This window comes from Hippocampus zosterae, chromosome 6, assembly GCF_025434085.1.
Source record: "Hippocampus zosterae strain Florida chromosome 6, ASM2543408v3, whole genome shotgun sequence".
NCBI lineage: Eukaryota > Metazoa > Chordata > Actinopteri > Syngnathiformes > Syngnathidae > Hippocampus > Hippocampus zosterae.
Window position 1 is genome coordinate 10,785,216 of NC_067456.1, and position 24,700 is coordinate 10,809,915.

General features: G+C 42.8%; 1 protein-coding gene across 1 annotated transcript; it reads right to left on the reverse strand.

The window, feature by feature from the left end:
• Positions 1-8,716: 8,716 nt before the first annotated feature.
• fem1c (fem-1 homolog c) lies at positions 8,717-24,034 on the reverse strand. Its single transcript, XM_052068631.1, has 6 exons — positions 22,811-24,034; positions 14,072-14,241; positions 13,794-13,982; positions 11,225-11,736; positions 10,380-10,556; positions 8,717-9,921 (listed from the first exon to the last, which is right to left on the reverse strand). Exons 1-6 carry the CDS (start codon positions 23,352-23,354, stop codon positions 9,657-9,659), a joined length of 1,857 nt encoding a protein of 618 aa, XP_051924591.1. The 5' UTR covers positions 23,355-24,034; the 3' UTR covers positions 8,717-9,656.
• Between the last annotated feature and the right edge of the window lie 666 nt (positions 24,035-24,700).

The window sequence follows — 24,700 nt, forward strand, 5'->3', positions numbered from 1 at the left end:
TCATGCTCGCCGGTGACGGACACCAGCAGCGGGTTGGAACATCCATCATAGTCTCTCTGGACACTGGATATGTGCATGTGCGTCATGACCATGACAAGCTTTTTTTAACATGAACCAACTGCACTCCCCTCAGTATTAGGTTTTAAACATAAATGAGAATGTATTGGGCACATGCTTAGAAGTACTTGATATTCAATAAAGATGGGGGAGCCAACATTCATGCATCCTTTTTGTAGCACTTTTCAACATTTAAGTTGTGGTTGAGCTGGAGTCTGTCCCATCTGAATTACAGGGTCAAGGCCTTTTCACACTGCACTTAGCACAGTGCAGTGTGGGGTCAACCAAGTCATTCCTTGTGTAAGTGCGGCTGGGGCACGGCGATTCAATTACCTGCCATCTATCTATCAAGTGCCGAGGGCTTTCTATCCATCCATCTGTCTATCTATCAGTCCGCCTGCCCGCCCGTCCGTCCGTCCAACCTATTTGAACGATGACAGGGACATATAAAAAAAGCAAGTTAGTCTGCTTTAGATGTTTGCATTCTAGCTGTAGTTGAGACAATATAAAAAAATAAATAAAACGAAAACTATTAGAATTGTTCTTTCAATCTTAAAAATTGCCGACTTTGATCACAAGGGAGGGAAAAAATTCTCCAAATTCGGCCTGCTTGCTGTCGTGCGGCTTGATGTAGCTCCAGAGACAACTGAAGAAGCCTTTTGAGAGAAGCTGAAATGTTTTCAACATCAAAGATGTGGAGTGGCCTTTGATTTTAACGGCCGTCGATAATCACATTAGTGAAGTCAAATACTATACAAGACGTCTTTATTTTGTCTCGCCCTTTCACAGTCAACGCATGAATTGAAAATCATTATTCTGGAGATGACATAATCAATAAAGATGAAAAAGTATGCGGGCTACCACTGCGCTACTGCCTCCAACTTCAATAGCAAAAAACATATTTTCCTGGATTCAATAACCCGGTTGTCTGACGTGACCTTTGACCGCATAATGATGTCAGCGGTTCATATAATCATCTCATTATGGACAAGGCTGTTGTAATTTTAAAATTACAACCTGGGGTCATCCACAGTGTCTCATTCATGCTTTCAACGACAGTGGCTGGACTGAATGTCATCACTTCAAATGTGCCTGCTGGCTTTCCCAGTTGAGTAACACCGGTGCTGCGCAAACATAGCAGAAGCTGCGTTAAATCAAACGCAGGTGGTGCGGGAAGCGACACCGTCGGATTAAATTGTGGATTTGTTTCCTGGAGATAGCTCGGGTAGGTCATCTACAATGTATTAAGGTTCCAGCTTGGATTTGGAGGTGTGAATTCATGTGCTTCAGGTGTTCGTGTCGATCAAAGCTGATGTCTGAAACTGCTCAGGTTTTATTTTTTTCCATTACAATAAAAGAAACAAAAGAAGTGGATATTCAGTGTGATCAATTGAGTTTTCTGGTCTGTTTGGTGACTTTCACAAGCCCAGAGCAAGTCACTTTGAAAAGCAATAAAATTGAGTGACTATTTGTGGCGTTATTGGAGACTTGTAAAGATGCCAAGACTCCTTCCAGAGAACATGTTCACCTCTTGGCTTCTGCACTGCAGAAGAATGGTCAGCTGCGGTTAATTCAACAATCTAGAACCCATAAAAATTGTATTTTCACTCATGGAGCCAAAAATTCATTAAGCCACCTAATGACATAAAATCAATAAAATCCTGCCAGATCCGTGCAGCAGCGCAATTATGTTACAATTCATTTTTTAAACCATTTTCTTCACTATAGGTACCGGGTTCGATTCCAGCTCCGGCCTCCCTGTGAGGACTTTGCATGTTCTCCCCGGGCCTGCGTGGGTTTTCTCCGGGTGCTCCGGTTTCCTCCCACATTCCAAAAACATGCGTGGCAGGCTGATTGAACACTCTACATTGTCCCTAGGTGTGAGTGTGAGTTCGAATGGTTGTTCGTTTCTATGTGCCCTGCGATTGGCTGGCAACCGATTCAGGGTGTCCCCCGCCTATTGCCCGAAGACAGCTGGGATAGGCTCCAGCACCCCCCGCGACCCTAGTGAGGATCAAGCGGCTCGGAAGATGAATGAATGAATGAATGAATGCTTTGCTTGTTTAACTACATACTTGATTGACAACCCAATTCTACTATGTACACATAATAAAATGCTTGGGTGTTTTTCTAACCCGCACACTGTGTAGCTGTGGATTTTGAGCAGATTAGGTACCTTTCACCCAAAACTGGATTAACTAATTTGACACGTTTTTAAATAGTCACAAAAATGTTTAAGGATACATAAAGCCATCCCTGAATAAAATTTGCTGATGACCAGTGTTTTGTTTTTTTCCTGCAAAGGCCAAATGAGACGATGCAGGTGGAGCTGACGTTGGCTGCCGACACCAAAGCACCTGCCACAGAGCTGAACGGGTGACTCATCGGGTCTGCCTACATTCCTCTGAGAATTCTGTTGCCTCAGATGGGGTATTCCTTTTTTGTCTGTCGAATCGCCACGTACTGTCCAGTCTCTTCTAAGTATTTCACTGCTGTGACTCACAGCCGAGGATGTGGGCGTCAATATTTTGTAAAAAGGTGCTGGAATAAAAGAGCAGCCGCGACTGGAAGCACAGCCTGGACTATGAAGACTTATTTAAAGCCTCATCGGGAGGCTTCTGTCATTCAAATCCTTCGCTTCATTTTGCAGCACATGGCCATTTGAACTCGGTTGCTAACCAAAACAGCAGCACCGTAGGACAGAAACAGCTCCTCAGATCAGATTCATGCCTGGTAAGGCGTTACTTCTCTGGAGTCGGATAGAAAAGTACAAACCCAAAAATAGAAGATTGGCCTTGAATTCAATTTTGCGCTTCATTGAAACATATTTTCAGGATTTGTTTTCAAAGTTTTTAATTAGGTTTCAATTCCACACTGTTCAACAATCTGAAACGTCATGTCCAGTGTTGATTAGTTGTTCTTTTTTTTTTTGGAGATCTCTCTTTTTGAAATTTCACATGAAAGCGTAAAATTTTGAATAAAACCTGAAATGACCTAGTTGTGTGATATCATATTTCTGACATATCTAACAAACCAATTCATGTCAAAAAAACAGTAGAGAATTTGACCAGTTAGGCTGTGGCACCATACATGCAGGACTGAATGGATTTCCTGTGCCTGCGTGGATTTTCTCCGGGTATTTTGGTTTCCTCCCACATTCCAAAAACATCCATGGCTGGTTCATGGAACACTAAATTGTCCCGATGTGCGAGTGTAAGCGCAAATGGTCGTTCATCTATGCGTGGCCTGCGATTAGATGGCAACTTGTTCAGGCCCCCCCACACATACTGCCCAAAGACAGCTGGGATAGGCTCCTGCATGCCCCGCAACCCTTGTGAGGATAAACGGATCAGAAAATGGATGGCATGGAACATAGAACTAAAACGGAACATAATTTAATGTCATCATCAGTTGGGTTTTTTTACGCTTCATATCCAGGGAAAAGGAGATAACACCTGGGACCAGCATTGAGGCGGGCATGCTTCGTTGTTATTTTAGAGATCACGTGCACGGAAGCAGAAATTTAGCTGTGGGCTTGGCAATATACAACATGCCTGGAGCTGAACTTAAATCATGCTGACTCATGCAAGAAAATACACACACACACACACACACACAATAGTGCATGCAACTATCATAAAAAAAATCATATCCATTGATTTTATTGTGCGACTGTTCCCAATTAAAACGGACACCATGCTCGACGTGTAAACTATGCAGCCGTCGTGTTTTTCAAACATGTTCATAACGTGACATAATTTAAAGTTAAACTTGAACTTCCTGTTCTACTTTCCAATGTACAAAGTAGTTAAAGTGGAAGCTTAAGGACTCAACATATAACAACCGTGACAGCATTGCTTCAAATCAAAATGTCTGACTTACAGTTCAAATTTCAGACAACGGTTCTTGTGACTTTTCAGTGCATCTTGTCTTGATAGACACGTCCAGCAATTTTTCTGTCCATGTGAGAAACTGATGATTTCTTTTGAACTTTCTCGAGTGAGTTTTGGAGGGGTCATATTCTGGACGCCGACAATACATGGCCCCGTGTTGAACTTGGATTCGTTGCGCCAGCTAATTCTCGGACTATTTATAAAACGTCTTGTTTTGACAGCTGACTCAAAAAGCAGAGGGTCTTGATGAAAGCATGAAATCACCCACTCTCTCGCTCTAAACACATACATAATATACACACCTGTTGATTTGACGGGATGAGTGGAGCCGCGCTCCAGACGCATATCAGATTCGCAGCCCAGTGATCGGCACGTTAATACTCGAACCATCTATTTTAGCTCTTATGTAACGTGTCACGTTTCGCCATCTGCACTCGCTCGCTCCACGCTGAGTCCACCCAGCCTTCTTGTTTTACACACAGCAGGTGCTGCCACCCGATTGGTTTTTTTTCGGGAAAACGGTGACACGTTTGGCCGCTTTCACAGCAGTTAGGGACAGTTTCCGACTTCAGAGGTGGAATACGCCACGCCGCGTGTCAGTTGAGATGAAGCACGCTGAACAAACAGCATTGAGGGGCAACAAGATCCTCTTACTTTACTTCTCAGCATGTTGGCTGTTGTAAAAAAAAATGGGGGGGGGGGGTTTGTTTGTTTTTTTGTTTTATGTGTTATCATTGTGTTAAATTTTACATATCAATAACACTATCAGTCCTCGTATCGTTGCATACTCAAGAGTGAACAATCGTACTGGTATCGGTCTGAAATAAAACTGGTATCGAATCTCGCGAATATACAGTATATTTTCATGATATTGGTATGCAAAAAAAATACAATAGGGTATCCCTTAGTTTTGTTTTTTTCTCCCAACCAATCCAGTTACTCAACCAACAACCTACATAGAAAATAATATCTCGTATTAAAACAATGTCAGACACGACGCTGTCACACACATCCGTGTCAAGTTCACGCGAGAACGTTGGCGTGTCGAAAATGAAAAGACGTTGGACACAGCAGGAGCTGAGCATCACAATGTTTCACCGCAACACATTTGTCTTTCTATTTGCAAGAAATTCTTACAAAAATCCGAGACCGCTCAGGGAAATTGAATAGACGAGCCCAGACCCTGGGAACAGACGAGGAATCTCCCACACGTGAGCAAAGTCAACAAAAGCGCCCTTCGCACACGCTGAAAATATCCCCCTAGCGCGTTCCTTGATCAGCCAATACGTTTCATAAGGGAAAGGAAACACCCAGGAGTCATTTCAGTTTGTGTGCATGAGTCTATCCCGAGCTATAAATACTTATTTGCTGCAGCGCCTGGAAGGGGACACTGAGCACGCTACGTTCTCAAATTGTCTTTAGGATGCACACTCGCTGCTTGGTTCAGCCTTTTCCAAACTGGGGGTTGCGGGCCGAAAATAAGGATACTTGGATTTGTTTGCTGATTGTCAGAGTATTTTATTTTACATTGCTATGAATGAATTATACCGTGTAAAATTTATATCATGAATAGATTACGCTATTGTTTAGATTATATAGATATTTTAAAGGTCCATTACTTTTTTATCTACCTTATTTTCTGTCAAATTATTACTATTATATGTTTTATGTTCAATAAACAAACAAACAAACATGGCTTGCAATTCATTTGTTGGATTAAAGTTTTTTTTAACCCTTTCAGGGACACCTTATTGGGTTACAGGGTGCATCAAAGGGTTTTGTGGTCATACTCATTTTAATTAAGAATGTATTTTCAGCCATTTTGAGCCACATCAATTTTAGTAACCGATAACTTTGAATAAATATGAGGAATTTAATGACACAATTGACATTGCAAAGCGGATGTGGAACGTGATCATTCTCAAAACTTTAGCCACATTGTGCATTAGATTTTACTATTTTCCTTTAAAATATTGACTTTATCATTTATATTTGACAGTTTTCCCCAAAAATACTTTTAAATACTTGATCTGCAGTAATTACAGTGGTCAACACATTTGTATAAATGTATCCTTTTTTTTTTAAAGAGATGCAAGTAAACTTTGAGATGCCCCCCCCGCCCCCCCACTGATTCCAAATCTGCCCTTATTTTTTTCACGGCATACCAGTAGAGTTCATCTTTGATCCGCTCTCGCGGCTTTAACAGGCTGACACGACCGCATTACTGTTGTGATTGTGTTGTCGCTCTTCGCCTGGAGTGCTCTAAATACAATGGATGTCACTTGGAGACAGTGTAAAGACATAAACCGAGTCTGGTGACTGAGTCCCAGCAGGTACCCACACGTGGCGGCCTAGGCTTAATGTAGGGCACCTTCCCAACTGGGAATTTATTCTCCACTAAATATAGACAAAGCCACAGACATAAGCTGAGCTCAGATCAGTGGCAAAAAGCCACGGAAGCTACAACCAGTTGAAGAGTGAGGACCTGATTTATCGAGATGCCAAATTGCTTACTCACTCACAAATGCGTCTGATGGTGGCAACAGGTGGTAAAGTGGTGGAAACCGCTGTATTTCATTTTTAAAGCACAGTACAAAGTTTGAAGTGATGGAATCGGAAGTGTGAGTGGAAGACGAACATACAAATTTCCATCCATCTATTTTCTGATCCATTTATCCTAAAGGGTCACGAGCGTGCTGGAGCCTATCCCAGCGGTCCTTGGGCAGTAGGTGGGGGACAACCTGAACCGGTTGCCTGCTAATCGCACAGCACACATAGACGAACAACCATGCGCGCTCACACTCACACCTACGGAGGATTTAGAGTGTTCCATTAATCCGCCACGCATGTTTTTGGAATCTGGGAGGAAACCGGAGTACGCGGAGAAAAGCCACGCAGGCATGGACAGGGGAACATGCAAACTCCACACAGGAAGGCCGGAGCCGGAATCGAACCCTGCACCACGTCTTGATTTTTGTCCCAGTGAAGTCAAAACTATTTTCAACAAGTGGAAAATCCAGATGCACGTGTACAAAAACAGAACATCAGGATGCCACCTCCAAAGGCAGAAAGTTGCCAGTTTGACTGACTCTTCGTTCAGTGTCATTGTCATTTTACAGAACAGCATTTATTACGGCTGATGTTACCTTCGAAGGTGAAAATTTGTCTGGGTTGAGATCATTCTCTTATTTTATTTTGTTTGTAACAATAAGAGAAAAAAGACCAGTTTTTCCAGGCAGTCTAAAAGGAGTTTCTGCTACAGCCACATAAAAACTGCCCTTTCAACTTTGCCCTTTTGCCACGGCACTTGACGAAAACTTTGACTTGACAAAACAACCCCACACAAAGCCAACGCATATACGTAGCTTATCTCACGATAATGCGTGTTTATGTTTTGATGAGTCACGAAGTTCACAGCTGACTGGCTATGAATCATAACCACGTGACATCTTGCAGGGTTTATTTATACCACGGGCGTGGTTAACGAACCGCCACGTGACGTAAAAGACACACCAAAGGGTCATTTTCCAAACAGTTAAGAGTGACTTTGAATGGAGGAAGTCAGCAGCCAGGAATCACTGTGGAGGTCTTGGCTTGCGGGTTAGTTGAACTGCAACAGGCAAGATGGAGATCATGTTTCTATCTGCGTCGCTTCTTGGAACCAAGTGGACACACAAGACAAGTAAACCATGTGAGGTGTACAGGTTAAAGGGTTTCTCCAGAGACGAGACAAGAATTGAGTTGAAAATGTTTTGAGGTGGGGCTCTCTGCTAAAATGTGTCATCAGCAGAAGTGTAAATGTCACAGCAGATGATTAGAAAATTATGCTCAGACACTTTCAAGCAAGACACTCCACCCCTGCCTCACTTAACCCCTCCCCCACACACATTTAAATTCGCAGTTTAATACCTTTGTATCATCGTATCATATTTTGCCAATCAAAAATTTTAAACCCTATTATCAATGTAAAAAATGTTCAATTGTCATATTGAGATTGAAATGAACTTATCTGAGGTCGTCTCAGGATTAATACCAATATTTTCATGTTTAAGATTTTGTGATACATTTGATAACATTTCAACATTATAGATTTCTTGATCAAAACTTGACAGGGAATGGTAAATTTTGCCTTTCAGATTTGCTGACATCGCGGTGTATCTGAACATTTCTGAGTGTTTGAAAACATTCAGGACAAATGTTTGAAACACTTTTTAACATCAGAGCACATTTATAAATTTGAGCACATTAATGCATTATTAATTGAAAAAAAAAAGCTTTTGGGGTTTATTTTCCGATGCATTTGATAGGTACCGGTAGTTTAAAAACTGCCAGTAAGAATTAAAAAAAAATCATATTGAAATTTCTCCAATGTATTTGAAAAAAACAAAACTATCTGGAAACCCTTTTCAACAGAAGGGCTAATTTTTATGAGCATTTAATCTATTTGAGAAGATTACAAACTACGAATAGCTTTCATTTTATACAAATATTAAATTGTCACTTTTTTTTTACATATGAGAAGATTTCAAAAGTGCTTTCGATTCATTGGTTAAAAACAGCAATTTAAAGCATTTTAAAAATGAAAGTACGGTAATACAAAAAAGTGTGACATTTGTTTAAATTCGAGCAATTTCGCATAGAGCGTTTAACACACAAGCAAAAAAAGCGTTGTGTGGCTGTGTGAGGACATCTTTGGAAAATAGTTTCTGATCGAGGTTTAAAAACTGTCAACGGGAACTTGCACAGAAAAGGAGCAGAGGCACGCACAAGTGCAACATGGGTTTATTTTCAAACTGATTCATTAAGATGCGAACAGGATTAATGCTGTGTCCAATCTTAAACTCCGCCCTAAGTAAAGTGCTGATTCAGACCAAGTTGCCCCCATGAGTCATCATATTTCCCCCCCCCCCCCCATTTCACACTGTCCGGTTGAAGAAAAACAGGGTGGGGAAAAAATTATCCACTGTGACATGATGGAAAAGCCCTTTTTTTTCTTCTTTCAGCCATTCAAAAGCCACACATACAATTAAAAAAAAAAAGCGAGAACGTGCAGACTTGATCATTCGCAAAGCTTCACTGTTGCAAAACGAAAAACCAGCGGTGGCTGCCATCTTGGAATGCTGTCTTCGAAAGACGGCCATTTTGGGATTGGACAAAATGTGAGTCCTGACTGTGGCGATGAGGTAAACAAATGAGATATATTGCACAGACGAGTAAATGAAAAACTGACACTTTCCAACAGCCTAGCCTGTGCATAGAAGGAAGTGAATAAAGCACTTTTGGTGTTAGCGGACCCCCACAACCCCCAGCCAGCCTTGCCTTCTAAATGTAAAGCTTCTTTTTTAATGGCTTCTTCTGTAGAATGCACACCAACTTTGTAAACAAAAAAAAAAAGAAAACGAACATGATTGAGAACTTTGACAACCATGATGGGACAAGGAAAAAAAATTAAAGACCTGAAAAGTTCCCGCAAAATAAAAAATTAAAACAAAACAAACCCACCATTTGTTTTTGTTGCATGGAGAAAAATCTCTCAAGTGTTGTTCTGTAGTAATAAATAGTGTGCCGATTTTTTTTCCTGGAGCCCCCCCCTGCAAAAAATAAAATAAAAAAAGTATAAATCCATGTCATGAATCCAATCCTGTTTGTTGCATTGATTTGGAGTTCAAGCCGCCATTTGGTTTTCCACGCAACCATTTCCAGTCATTATCTGTGTAGCAACACGAAGGCCTCCAGTTTTTCCGGGATGTTCCCCTGGTAGCGGAGGCCATGCTTGATGATGACACGGGCGGCCAGGCACTGCAGCGTGGTGTGGTTGATGGGCTGGACGACGTTGCGCGCTAGCTCCTTTTCGTCCAGGAGCTCGCAGGCCGTCTGTTGGAAGGCGTTGGTGCTGTCGAAGTGAGCGCCGCCCGACACCAGCATGTTCATGATGTCGGCGTGGCCGTTGGACGCGGCTATGTGCAGTGGGCTGGCGGGCCGAAGTGGTCAGCGGGTTAAAAAAAAACAAAACAAACAAACAAAAGTAACAGTGGTAAAACACAATGTGGTCCAAACCTCTTTCTTACCCACCGGCGAGCAATTTTCAAGCACATTTTAAGTCATAGATTTTTTTTTTTCACCATCGATAACTGGTGATCCCCGACGATACCCATGCTCCCTCTAGTGGTAGCCAACAGAATTACTGAATGAAATGAACTCAGCAAAATGTTCGAGCAGCTAAAACTCTTTTGAACTTGTTCAATACAACTCACATATATTTAACTTTTAAATAACTTTTAATCTTTTAGACATTTTTAAAAAACATTTAGGGAACATTTTTTAACTTGTATGCTTGCTACAATTTCAGCAACTTAACATGAAATTCAAGTACCGTATTATTATGATAAAAACTAACTGAGGAAAGAGAAGAGGTCAGTTAAGACAAACCTGTTGTGGTCATCATCTCGACTGTCGACGTCGGCGCCGCACTCGAGCAGGATGGCGGTGACGGTGAGCGATGGGAATTTGCAGACCGGGTAGCGACCCACGCAGGTGGTGTTGCGGTCGGCGGCCAGGTGGAGCGGACTGAAGCCGTTCTTGCCCCGTGGCTGCAGTTTCAGAAACCTGCACACATGCAAAAGGAGGAAGCAAAAGAAAAAAAAAAGTTAAATAATAAACAAAAACAATCTTGGGTTGTGGTGTACCATAATGTATCACTGACCTAATGGATTGAAAACAAATCATAATTTTTGAATGCATATTAAAAGAGGTGCTGTAATTTAATAATTACTCAAAATACAAATTTCAACCGGTTCTACTATTTTCGGACTTCTCGTAGGCTCCAGAAAAATAGGATGTCAATTTTAGTAGTATGCAATTTTTTCTATTAAAATTCTGCGTGTAACTCAAATTGTTTTTAAAGAGGGACATTTGTAATACATTTCTTACTTAGTTAATACATTCTCTTTTTTAAAATATATTTTAAGCACTTTATGTATGAATTGATTTTTTTTCAAATCACTTAAATTGTTGGAGGATTTTTTTTCAATAATTGAAGAATTTCTTGATAGAATGAACTATTTTATTTGAAGCAAATTTCAAATATACTTTCTGTCTGACCTGCTTTTTTTTAACAGATATAACATGCGTTTTAAATTGTAATGTATTTCTCCATCAATTAATACATTTAAATCGATTTGATCAATTTCCACATCCTAAAATTAAAATAGTATCTTGTGCAAAACCTCATTCGTCTTGGTACAGTCCGTGCATACTATAACCCTGGAGCGTACCTATAGATTGTCTCCTTTTTGAAGTGGTCCTGCTCCGTAGTGCACGGCACCTTCTCCAAAAGACAGATGAGGTGCAGGATGATGGACAGTGCCTTGCTGAGTTGCCCGGGGTCCGGCGGCAGCGAACGCATCTGGCTGATGGCGCGGTCGATCTCCAGCACGCTTTTGGACAGGATGCCCATCAGGTCCTCAAAGGAAACGGACGTGCCCAGTAGGCCCTTGGCACGGTCCTGCAGCATGAAGGAGAAGAGCTCGGCGAACGACAGCAGGCTGGACGCCGTCATGGGGCTCAGGGGGTCCAGGTTGCTCTGCTGCATATCCAGGGCGTACTTCCATAGGTTGATGCAGCGCTCAAAGTTGCCCGAGTCGGCGTAGACGGCGCCACGGTATCGGATGTAGTAAGACGTGTCCGGGTGCTGCGGGCCCAGGATTCGCTCGCGGATGAGCAGGGCCTGCATGCGCATCTCATCGGGATCCGAGATGAGTCCATCCAGTTCCTCTCCATTTGTCACCTGGGGAAATGGACGGCAGGGTTACTCCCCAATTTCCAAAGCACCCATGGATCATTGAAGACCCTCCCGAAACTGATTGCGTAGTTTGGGTCCCTAGTATGGCGGCCAGAGGACCAGAGTGAAATCGCTTGGTTTTAGGGGTGTTCCGTCAGGGCCTCCAAAAGCCTTTTCTTACAGGCCCAAACACTGTCAAAAGCACAGATCTACATTTACAACTTAAATCACCTTTTGGATTCCCTGAATCATCGATAGAATAATTGATAGTATAATCAATTGCACCAAGATTCATTAGTGACAGCCTTCGCTCAATTAGAGCAGTGGTGGGCAATTATTTTCCCGGGGGGCCTAATGAGAAGCAGAAAATATTGCGGAGGGCTGGGCCAAAAGTTAGAAATAGAAACAGAAAATACAGAAGATAGCACAATGTCTTTGTATGCCAGTAATAATGTAACATTCTCCTCCACCATCACACTCAGCACCGGTTCTCCTCAAGGATGTGTACCGAGCGCCCTGTTGTTCACGCTCTACACATTTGACTGCTGTCCGACTCTTATTAGCGGTCCAGTTTGTGGAAAGTTTTTAACATGATAACAATCAAACCATTCTAGGAAATGTTCATTTATTCAAGCCACAAGCAATTCACTCTGAGCATGGAAATTGCCAACGGACTGAGTAAGAATCGCTTACTTGTTTTTCAAATTCTCGTAGATTTGAGTATTTCAGACTCCAGGCGCCTCCTGAATGTTTCGTACTTTGTTACCCGCTTCGTTTAATCGGATACTGTACGTATCACTTTCCCTTCCATGGTCATTACTCTCTCCCTCTTTCTTCGTCTTCCCCTCCCTCCCTGTGCTCTGCAACTTGAAGTAACTGCGCCACCAGGTGTTGAAATGCCTGTCATTACAAGTCCAAACGAAATGAAGGCAAGCAAACCTTAATTGTGCACTAATCTTCGGCAGGCCGGATTAAAAAGACCAACGGGCCGGATCCGGCCCGCGGGCCGTAGTTTGCTCACCGGTGGCTTAGAGCGTGATTTTGGTTTGAGGTTAGTCTATGAAGTCCAAATTTTCAACTCATGCTAGGGAATTCACTGACTAAATGAAAACAAATATACTAGACAGAGGAGTGACGCATATATGCAAAAGATGTGCGCCGTCATCATTGGGTGTGGACAGAGCCCGGGGGTGAAGTTTGATGATTCCCCATTAAACAGGAAATTCGGGTTTCATTTCTCATCATGAAATTTGGTAGCCATGCCAATAAATGAGTAAACTCACTCAAAAAAACAAAAAAAGTCATGAGGACCCATGACTGAAAATGCACTGGGAGTCTGCAGTTTGTTAAAATTTGGGACAAGAGGAACAAGTCATATGACTTTGCTTCGATTGCTCCAAAATTAAAAACCTCAATAATATGACGGATGGTACAAACCCAATTCCAATGAAGTCAGGAGAGTGTGTTCAACATAAATAAAAACACAATTATTTGTAAATCGTGGTCAACCTCCATTTAATTGAACATACTACAAAAGCAAGATATGCGAGGTGCAGGGTTCAATTCGGGCTCCGGCCTTCCTGTGTTTGCATGTCCTCTCCGTGCCTTCGCGGGTTTTCTCCGGGTACTCCGGTTTCCTCCCACATTCCAAAAACATGCATGGCAGGCTTATTGAACACTCTAAATTGTCCCTAGGTGTGAGTGTGAGCACGGATGGTTGTTCGTATCTGTGCGCCCTGCGATTGGCTGGCAACCAGTTCAAGGTGTCCCCCGCCTTCTGCCCAAAGACAGCTGGCATAGGCTCCTGCACCCACCGCGACCCTTGTGAAGATAAAGCGGTTCAGAAAATGGATGGATTGATTGATTCCGTTTTTAATTATGTTTAACACATCATCCATTGGATTTGGGTTAGTAGAAACATAAGAGTTTGCTTCATGTGTGTGTGCGTGGAGGGGGGGGGGGGCATTGAAGACAAATGTGGTGACTTGCCATAAAATACAGAAGAAATATTTCGGGTGCATTAAATCACGTTCGCCACTGTTGCGAAAGTTTGACCGACTCACCTCCCGGGCATAGTCGTATGCCATGATCAGCTGCTTGGGTTCGGGTTTATGGACCACGCTGTTGCTGTCTATGTATCTTAAGTCCATGGCTTTTTTCCAGTATTTCAAGGCTCCCAACAGGTCTCGCTTTTTATCCACAAACGTGGCCCCCAGGAGCTCAAGGGCGTCGATGCGCTCCTTGTGGCTCGTCTAAGCGAGAGCGAGGAGTCAATTTTTTTTTCTTTTCCAAGACAGCATCAAAAGCAGGACACTGCATAGGCCCGGTTGGAAACCCTCACCTGGTGGTGCGCGGTCAAGTAGTCGACAATGTTGGTGTGACCCGTGACGCTGGCGGAAAGTAGCGGCGTCATACCGTAGCCGTCTTGCTCCATGGACGCCCTGAACTGCAGCAACATCCGCATGATCTCCAGACTGCCTGACTCGGCGCAGTCGTGAAGTGCCGTGTTGCCTGAAAAGACGATCCCAAAACAAAAAGAGATGAAATTTCAAGGGAAGTGAATTGAAAACTTCGATAATAAAAGGAAGAATTTTTTGTTTTCTCTGGTTTTTACGGACGGCACGATAATCCGTGAATTTACAGGTAGCAATTATTCAAAATGTAAATTTCCCCAGTGCGGGACAAATAAAGGATATCTTAATTCTGTCTGGTGTTTGCAATTGGATGGCATAGTCGATTCGGTCTAAACTAGTCTGAAGTCAGCTCGGGGAAGCTGGGCTACATCCGCGCAGACCACCACTGTGCTTCAACGGTTGCCGGCTGTATGTTTCACTGGCAGTGAAAGATGAGTTCAGGACATTCCGATTCGCCTGCCAGCTCGCATTTGAAGCGCTGCAAGTCCTTCTGATTGTGCCATTGGTGTCTCTATACTCTGTCAATTTAATATAATGTCCTGTTTTTGTATCATGAAAGGATGGAAACTTGGATAGAATGTTTTTTTTTTAAATCAAATTGGATCAATTCATCAAAAAATGGATCAATAAAAATTATGGTTAGTGAGCAGCTCTAAAATTGAAAAAAATGTGACACTGATCCATGTGATCGATATTAGAATCAGTATCAGTTGATCTCACTGATGGAATTAGCAAGAAATAACCCTGATCGAAGCACCTCTCATTTCAAATGCATTTCTTTTTCGACACCTGATGCACATCACAAAAAAGTTGCTCACGGTTTGTGTTCCGTAATATAGTCGCAAAGTGCCTTTCGTGATGTGGTGTTTGCTTTACAATAAAATGATGTTTGCCTGACGCGCAAAGAACGACCGGCACCCATTTTGCGCATGCTTGACAAAACGCGTTCACCACCTTTTTCATTTGATTGTTTTTTTTTTTTTAATTATAGCTTAAAGTGTTTTACTTTACTGAGATGACATGAGGATACCGTGTTCCACCTTCCATAGAAATTTGGGTTACATCGCCACTGTCGCCATGGAGCTTTGTTGAAAACGGAGAAGCTACCCCTTTTTATTTCGGCATTGATGTTCTCAGTCTTGGTTCACAGGGAAGATGATTCTCATTTACAAGACTTGTCACAGCGGGAAATTCTCACTCCAACGGGCAACGGCACAGTTAGGACGTTTAACCGAAGAGTGAACAAGATTTGCTTTTGAAAGTGCTCTATAAATACAGTTGAGTTGAGTTGCATGGCAGCCAGGTCGCATCAACACGTCAAACCTGGTGAGCCGGGGATTTAAGACTGTGTGGTATTCGGAGCAAGTGGCAACAAGCACGACAGCGTGTTGCGGAGGAGAGACAGAAAGATAGACATTCTATTTTTTTATGCATATAATTTGGACTGGAGTGGAACTAATTAGCTCCACTAAATATTCGTAAAACACCACTGAGAAGTACAAACAAATGAAGTGACAGCAATTGTTTTCCCATTTATACCTTTACTTTATTATGATTGTTTTGTTTTATATGTTGTGTCCCTCACATAGTACTGTACAACGTGTTGTATTCATCCTGTTTCGTATTTATTTTGCCTGGTTTTTCTCTGCTATCAGCAGGCAGGTCGCCATTACAAATGAGAAATTGTCTTACCTGGCTACATAAAGGTTAATACATTTAAGAATATATTAAAGTGCATTTGTTTATTTTTTGGGTTAAATTTTTAATGTATTTATTATTTGCCAGTAGTCATTTATCTGGGACTTTTGTTCCCATATGAAGGTATAACAGCATAAATGGTCAATTCATTTTTCACAGGCTCCACGTGAGAAACTGGAACAGTTGCTTCCAGCAGGAATATGATTACATTTCCTACTTGGATCTGACCCATATACCAAGGACCATTTGCAGTATTGTTGGACGTCTCAGCATGAAAAACAAACAAACAAACAAACAATCTTAGGACAGCCAACACTTCCCATTTGAGAAGGCAGAAGCAGTAACTCAGTGTGCTGAAATGGGAACATGAAATACCACCTCGCCCCCTCCAAATCCACTTCACGGGATAACACCTGTAACCATGGTAACGATCAAATGTGGCTTACAATCAAATCTCACCTATATATGCGCGCGCACACACACACACACACACACACACACGATACGAATTTAGTCTGTTTTTACGATTTTGCCTGATAAGACAATACAATTGATTTTACATAGAACTGAGGTGTCATTAAAGTGGAGTCTTTCAACTTTAAGTACCGGTAGTTTCACAAAAAATTGATATCCCCCCCCCCCCCCCCCCACACACACACACATCTAATTGGACATACTGATAGCAGAAGGCCTTTAGTGGTACAAACTGCATTTTGGGAATAACATTAAATAGCATTTCCAATATGTGACAATTTACATCAAGTTAAAAGTTGCGTTGAAAACACAAAAGGGCCGATTATCATGGACGTGCATGAACTTGTGGAGCGATTACATCCAGAACCAGTCAAAGGGGTAGGTACACCAATTATCATTACATATGTTTGAAACTGGGCAGTGAACTTATTTCGGAAATTCATTACGACTCTGCACCAATCCATCTAAGAGACAGTTTAGATGGCCTCACTGGTTCACTATTTGACACCTTTAAGCGTGTGAGCAAAACAGGAGCGAAACGTTTTCGTGGACTGATGGTGAGAGGAGGCTTTTATTTGAGGCATTTCCTTGTCTTACGTGGTTGACACACCAGACGACTAAATGTCACGGTTTCAATTGAAGGGACAGCAAATAATTGAGGAAACCGGAAGAGCCCGAAAGCTTTTGTCAATCTATAAAACTAATTACATTTAAAGCCAACATGATGATGTATAAGAGCAAAAATCTCATTCATTACATCCCGAACATGCTTACCGGCCGGTCCGTTTTGTACATTCACAGTCCTAATCGCTGACACATGCTTATGCATCAACAACACGGGTTTTTGCCTTCCCGTGAGCTCTTTATATTGTGCAGTATGGTGTGCTCATTTGGGTGACGGACTTGGCGCCCCCAAATGAAAAAGAAAACTAGTCGAATCATGAATGATGAAAAACCTCCCATTCTAAACGATATGTGGCAAACCAAACTCGAGCACGCTAGCATGTGAGGTACCCACAGACAGATTAATAGGCCAAATTTGACAATCCTTCAAATGTCCTTTCACAGTCCAATTAATTCTTAAATTATACTTCCCAGTTGTCCTGTTGTGTGGGGTGGTCAAGAATGATTTTATCTCCTCATATAATGAATCTAAGGCAGTTCAAAATCTGGAGCGCTCTGGAGCAAGGGTCACTGTGAGTGTGGCATGAAAGTGACCATCAACCATTGACAAAGCCAGCTGAAGCCTTTTCCAAGAAGAAAAAAAATATTACGAGTCATTCACCACAATTGAAATAACAAACAAGAGGCATTTACAACTGTAATGTAGCTACATCAAATCAACCACACACACTACAGCAGGGGTGCCCAAACATTTTGGACCGAAGATCGGCTTTTCGATCAACCAACGTCCCGTGATGGACCCGTTCCAGCCGACGCGCACGCACATACACATGCACGCCATGATGAGCAACAGCCTGACTATGAGGCACACGACGCGTACCGTTTTAAAATGCTTCTCTCGGCCGTCTAGATTGACATTCTTTGCCCGTGCCCTCGGTGAATTGTACACGAAACAAACTCTGAAAGAAAATAACGATAACAATAAAAGACATAGCGCCAAAGCTCTGATCACAAGCTGCAATTGCAGACTGCTGAGCGCTAACAACTTCCGGTTATGCAGGTCACACGCCGCCGTAGGTTAAAGGTTTACCCACTTTATTTTGATACTGATAGAATGATTAGGATGCAGTGTACATTAACAAAAAAAAAACAAGTAATTATTCACATGCACAAAGACACACAAATGGTTGTGCGTTTGTTTTTTCTCCTCTAAACCCCTCACGATCGATTTAGGATCAGTCCGCGATCTACCGGTCGATCGCGATCGACTACACAATAGGCACATATTTGTCATTTTTCGACCGTCGTCAAATGTGGGGTCTGTCATGCAAAAAAAAAAAGAAAAGAAAAAAAAAAGGCTTGTTTTGGATTACATTTAAAAGCTAACAACAATTGGGAATGTGTGTGTAGGGTGTTGTTGTTCTTAAATGGACAAACTGTCCTCCATTTTGCATTTCGTAGTGGTAATTTCACTCCCTGAGTCTTCTTTCCGTTCCCATTCCTGCGACCTACTCGACGTGTCATAATGCGGTTTGGTTCCTTCGCATGATTTTCGTACGGCGTGACACCATACAAAGGAGGTAAATGGACCAATCTTGGGACTGATTTAAAACAGAGAAAGTAAAAATAACCCTCAAGCAATTCATACATACTGCCCTTGCAGTATGAAATAAAAATATGTTGTCATCACGCACACAAACATCTTTGATCAATGACGGTGCCCAGACATTCCAACAAAATGATTTTTTGGCAGAGTGACACTTGGAAAGGTAGATGATGCCTGTATCAATGTGTGTGTCATTGGCAGAGTTGTTAAAGGGTGGAAAATTCTGAGTAAAAAAAAAAAAAAAGTAAAAAAGCTGGGGAATTTTAAACTCTTCCAACTTTGAAACCTTCCTTGGAAATTAATGGTTAATAAATTCAAAGGTATCACAATCACACGTAAGTAGATGGAGCTTGCAAAATTAGATAGCGCCGGAGTCTCAGAAGCTTACACGCAAACTCGAAGTTTGACTCGCAACACACACACAAAACCCTGCAACAGCTCTGAGTCGCATTAAATCGTTTTTGTTTTGTTTAGTAAGGGTAATGCAAAAATATTGTCCACAACAATAATTAGGATCTTGATTAAAGAAATCATTTTTAATTTACTGGTTTATTCCTGCTCATTCCCATAAATTCTTAACATTGTCAATTCTCAGAATTTCTAAAACCTAATTATTGATGGCCATGTGGTCGTTTGTCCAGTGTTTTGGGTGTTCTGTAAATAAAAATCGCATATGGGTTGCTTATTTCACATCAAGCGATGCTTTCCGGAAAGCACATGACATTTTTGCACGGCGAAAGAATACCAGTCATTGCCAGTTTTGCCTGAACTTGAGTCGACGTATGAAGTGCTTTCAGACACGCCGAGACTTCAGAATGACATACTTTCTACCATGACTGCCTCTTTTTATTTGAGTTAGTCATGCCATCCGTCTATTCATCATCATACGAGCTGAGGGGTATTTTTTTCCAACATCATTTTTAATGATATGAGAGGGGTAAATATTTCTAACTGTTCTTGATTACAATAATGTTCAACGAGCATTCCCTCATCACCTCTCTGACGGTGTAACGGAATTTTTGTTGTTGTTGAAAATTTCAAAAGGCATTATTAGAGGACAAGGGGGTTCGTGGCTTATAACATGCAATTGGTGACGTTTTAAGGTTGTGAACACCACCACCCACGAGTTCTCACCTTTCTTATTTTTTGTTCTACACTGATGGCCGAGAAGGCGCAGGAAGGGAGCGCTGTCATGAATGGCGCAACACCCAGTCGGAGAACATTTCTAATTAGGGTGTACAAGAACATTAGGTCCTTTGTTATCAAAATTCCCAACGTACGTCGTTTGAGGTTATGAGCGGCGTGTCATGAACTAGGAACAATTGGGGCTGGGCAATTATTTGGAAACGTGCCGGGAATTAGGATTCTGACTTCACGCACAAATTCAAATATTATAAGCAAAGAAAAACGACATGCAAAACAGCACAGTGTTGTGAAAATACCCCGAATGCACCGTGTTGGTTGTGAAGCAAGCGGGTGACGTCTACGTGATTCGCGAGTGCTTCAGGCTGTTTACTGACAGAAGAAAACAATACAACTAGATTTTTTTTCATTTCATTTCCTGGACAGCTTTGTTTGTCTGCTACTTGGGGAAGACCTTCCCTGGTTAGTTGACACGTTTCAGATAAAAATATCCACCAATAAGCTCATGCGGGCCCGAAATTCCAAGGGGATCTCCAAGTCGGCGCATCAACATTACTGGGAAGCTATGCATTATACTGAAGAGGAGGATTGCAGGAGGGGTCTAGAAAAGCCTGTGAATATTCTCATTCATTCAAAAACACCGTCGGGACTGGGAAAAACTAGGGTTTGAAAGAGTATGTTTCGGCTGCAAAACCAGCTAGAAACTGCCTACGACACGGCCCATCTCCCACAATCAATTCCATCTTCTCATAGCTCCCAAAGAGACTCAATAAATTTGCCTTGAACAAATGGCACGGATTCATTTGGCTTTCAGGTGGTTCCACAAGCATTTGTACTACTAAATGGAATATTAACGAGTGAGATTCTGCCCAACGACTGCGGTTGGCAAGCACAGGTCCATCTGCAATGCATCTTAATTAACCATTGCCGTTTTGCATGCCAAAAGACTGCGACCGGTCGTGCATTGGGTTGGGCCTCGAAATTTAGGGAATAAAAATTTAGATTCCCAATTGTGTTATTACGGTTTTTATGCAGTTCAGTGTCCCCTTTTTCTTATTAAATACACATTAGATAGACAGACTGCATTAAACGCATCAATCGTCCCACCTGATATGGATTCGCACTCATCTGCGTGAACGCCACGAGTTCAGTTACACCCCGGTTTGACGGCAGCATGAGAAATTGGCATGTCTATTAATTGATTGCACATCACTTTATTGATGAAGTGTCTTTCATAAATACTTTCACAATTTTTCTGTATTGCCTGGTGTCATTGGGATTGCAGGCAAGCCATTTGTGTTAGGAGCACAGTCACGGAACATATTCGGCACGCAAGTCAAATTACCACTGCACAAGATGTATAAGTACCGGTACGTTTTTAATCACTGTAACGTATACATATAAGTAGAGGGGGATTTGGTTTGCACGCTTCACCTCAACCAGCACATGGAGGCCTGCTTTTAGTGCCTGGGGCACTTACCAATTGTATTACATCATTGAATATTTTTGGTTCTATATCACAGGTGTGAAACTCACGGCCCGGGGGCCAGATCTGGCCCGCCACATTGTTTTATGTGCCCCGTAAAAGCAAATCAAACACATCAACTTCCGTGATGCTTGCTAAAATCTGGACCAAAATCTCAATTTTTCATATGTAGTAAATAAGAGATATTTGAAGCATTTTTCTTGTTTCCAAACCCCTCATAATAATAACTTAAACAAGAGTTGAATAAATCGTTATTCTTGACTTCTTTATATAGTTTTGGTCATAACGGTCCTCCAAGGGAAAGAGTAACTACAATGTGGCCCGCAAGAAAAATAATTTTGATACCCATGGTCTTGGTCAAACAAATTCTTACCTCAATGGCTACTTTACTACCGTGTTAAAACGAAGTTGACATCGACCAGGGGTGCCCAAGTCAGGTCCTCGAGAGCCTCTATCCAACCCGTTTTAGGTGTGTCCCTCTTCCACCTCAAAGGATCCAAATGATCAGGAATCTGCAAAGCTTGCTGATCAGCTGATAGCTGATCATTTGAAACGGCTATTGTAAGAGGGAGACATCTAAAACAGACTGGATAGGGGCTCTCAAGCACCGGAGAGAACAGACGACCCCTGTACAGTATAATACCAGAGATCACACAGCAGATCAGCAGATATTTGGCATTTATGCAAGATCTGGGATCAGATGTAAAGTCATAATTTGTCAATCGGTCAATATGTCATTGATCAGACATGCAAAATAAAACACTGCAAAAAATCTCATTCACTCGAGGGATGTTCTATGCTGCCATTGTTAATAATCCAAGATTTCTTGTCGTATACCGTCAGTATAAATTAATAAATGAATACAATTCTATTATTTAGAAATTTTTTTTTGTGGGGGGGGGGTTCCATATTAAATTTTTATCAACATTTTTGGGTGAATTTTTTAGAGATGAATTCCTTCCCGGGCGGCCCAGTGGACGGCTGGTTAGCGCGTTGGCCTTACAGTGCAGAAGCACAGGGTTCGATTACGGCTCCGGCCTTCCTGTGTGGAGATTGTATGTTCTCCCCGTGAAGCGTGGGTTTTCTTATGGTACTCTGGTTTCCGCCCACATTCCAAAAACGTGTGTGGCAGGTTAATGGAACACTCTAAATTGTCCTAAGGTGAGAGTGTGAGCGTGGATGGTTTGTTTGTCTGTGTGTGTCATCCGATTGGCTGGCAACCAGTTCAGGGTGTACCGCACCTACTGCCTGAAGACAGCTGGGATCGGCTCCAGCACGCCCCATGACCCGGTGTGAGGTTAAGCGGACCAGAAAATGGATGGATGGATCTTATTCCTTCCCCAGTGTATTTAAATAGCCGACAGTACTGTGCAAATTTCAGCTATTGGTAGGTGGGCCGGGCTAGTGCCAAACACCTGCAAACAAGTTGTTTTAAATAGGCTGGATAATCTTCTGATCGGTTAGGTGATTTTCAAAAGCTCTGATCAGCTCCAAAGTCCTGGTCGTGTAAAGCCTACTCATTACATTTCTGTAAATGGAACTGTATAGTATCAGCAAAGGGGATTCTTGGTTTGCGAGCTTCTTCTCAACGGCACATGAACGTTCGGCATACTCAGTTAACTGCCGCGGGCTTACCTTTGACACTCTTCCTATTGACGTCGGCTCCTCTCTCCAGCAGGTACTGCGCTATCTCCTTGTGTCCCTTGTAGCAGGATATCATGAGGCAAGTGTGGCCGTGCCTGTTGGCCACCTCCAGGTCGGCCTTGTGCTCCACCAGGTACTTGACAATGTCCAGGTGGCCGTCGAAGCAAGCCGCCCGCAGCGGGGTCGAGTTGGTAAGCGTTGTGCTGTTCACCGAGGCTCCGTGGCCGAGCAGCGATTGCACTACCTTCAGGTGGCCGGCCGCCGACGCGGCCCACAGCGGCGGAGCGCCCTCGATGGTCTCCCCGTCGAAGTTGACCGAGCCTCCGACCTCGACGGGCGCCCGGCAGCACTCGAGCAGGTACTCCACCAGGTCCAGGTGGCCGTAACGTGAGGCCATGAGGAGCGGCGTGGCACCGTTCGTCTTCTCGCCCATCAATTTGGTCACCTCGCGTACATCTTTGTTCTCCAGGAGCTTTTCGAGCAAGCGGAGTTTCCCGTCTCTGGCCGCGTTGAACACCGCCGTCTTTAAATCCATGTTGAGGTACGGAAGAGCTTCCGAACCAGAACAAGCGGAGGGGAGCCTTTTGTTGACAGCTCGGCTCAACAAAGCTGCTTAATGTTACTTCTCTTCCTCAGAGTCCAAACGTCGGAGAATCACTCGTCTCGGACTCTATTTTTAAACTCTGTGTCCCGACTCGCCCAACTTCCTCGAACTAACAAGCTAACCCAACTAGCTTGGCCTAACCTAGCCTCTCTCCGGCTTCCTTTCGTTGTTTCTCGCTCTCACCCGGAGAAATGCCTCCGCCACCTGGAAGCACTGCCTCCGTCCGAGCTACTTCCCACGCGGGTCATAGTTCCGATACATTACTCACGTGACGTCGTGCACGGTATTTCCCCGGGGCCAGGAACGGAAGAAAAAAAAGGAAAATCCACCCCCACCACCACCAACAACAACAGCACCCGCCTCGTCTAACCTTCTCGGTGATACACTGTCGACGTCTTTCGGCGTCCGTTTTACTCGACGAAACGAAAACCAGCTGGTCGATCAGTCAGGAATAACGAAAGTGGTCGTGAGTGACCTGTGGAGAGCTGGACAATGATCTCAGCGCCGAGCAGGGGGGTGGATGACGGTGAGGTAAACTGGGGGAGGCGGATGTCCACCCACAACTCTACCAAACGATCACGACGCGGGTTGTGTCGAATAGCAGCGCTGGGATCAGCGCTCCTCCTTTTCTCCCTTTCGGTCAGGTGATTGGCGTGCCACACGCCAAATCACAGGGCGGCAATCATCCAGCACATAAACCAATAGAAGACCAACAAATACTACGAACCGAAATAATTTAATTAAGTGTTCCAAAGACAAGACAAACAATTTAATTCACAGTTAAATCCGTTTATGCCTGTTTTGTACCATTTAAGTCAGATCATAAATCACCGTCTCTTGTGTTTTGTAGAATGATGTGGATAATGGGATTATTTCGTCCTCTACAGGACAAACAAAGCATCGCAAGAGAAATATTGTACGGTGGGTCTTCGGTACGCCCCGATACACGACATTTTGAGGTTACCAATTTTAAATACGCTGGTCATCAGCAAATTTGAAACAGGTGTCAATACAGTAGACGTATATGTTTTGAGGCCGATTTTAAAAAATGTCTTCACTTTTTTCGAACACATCAGGTTTTAGACATTTTTTGATGATTCGTTTGACCTATAAAAGTTTACGCAATACATATTTAATCACGGGTTGCAAATTATATTAAAATTGTCAAATACGGTGGCCGACAGGGGCAAACGCGCTGCAAAAGGCCGAGCACTGTAGACGCATAAATGCTGTACACAAACTAAAAACTGCAAAACAGATAAGCACATACATGCAAA

What these genes read in the sequence shown, in the direction of transcription:
- fem1c (XM_052068631.1), bottom strand. Translation starts at nt 23,354, where the DNA reads ATGGATTTAAAGACGGCGGTGTTCAACGCGGCCAGAGACGGGAAACTC. An exon ending in ACTTGACCGCGCACCACCAG is followed by an intron (nt 13,983 to 14,071) that starts GTGAGGGTTTCC and finishes GCTCTCGCTTAG; the next exon opens with ACGAGCCACAAGGAGCGCAT. An exon ending in CGAGATGATGACCACAACAG is followed by an intron (nt 9,922 to 10,379) that starts GTTTGTCTTAAC and finishes TCGGCCCGCCAG; the next exon opens with CCCACTGCACATAGCCGCGT.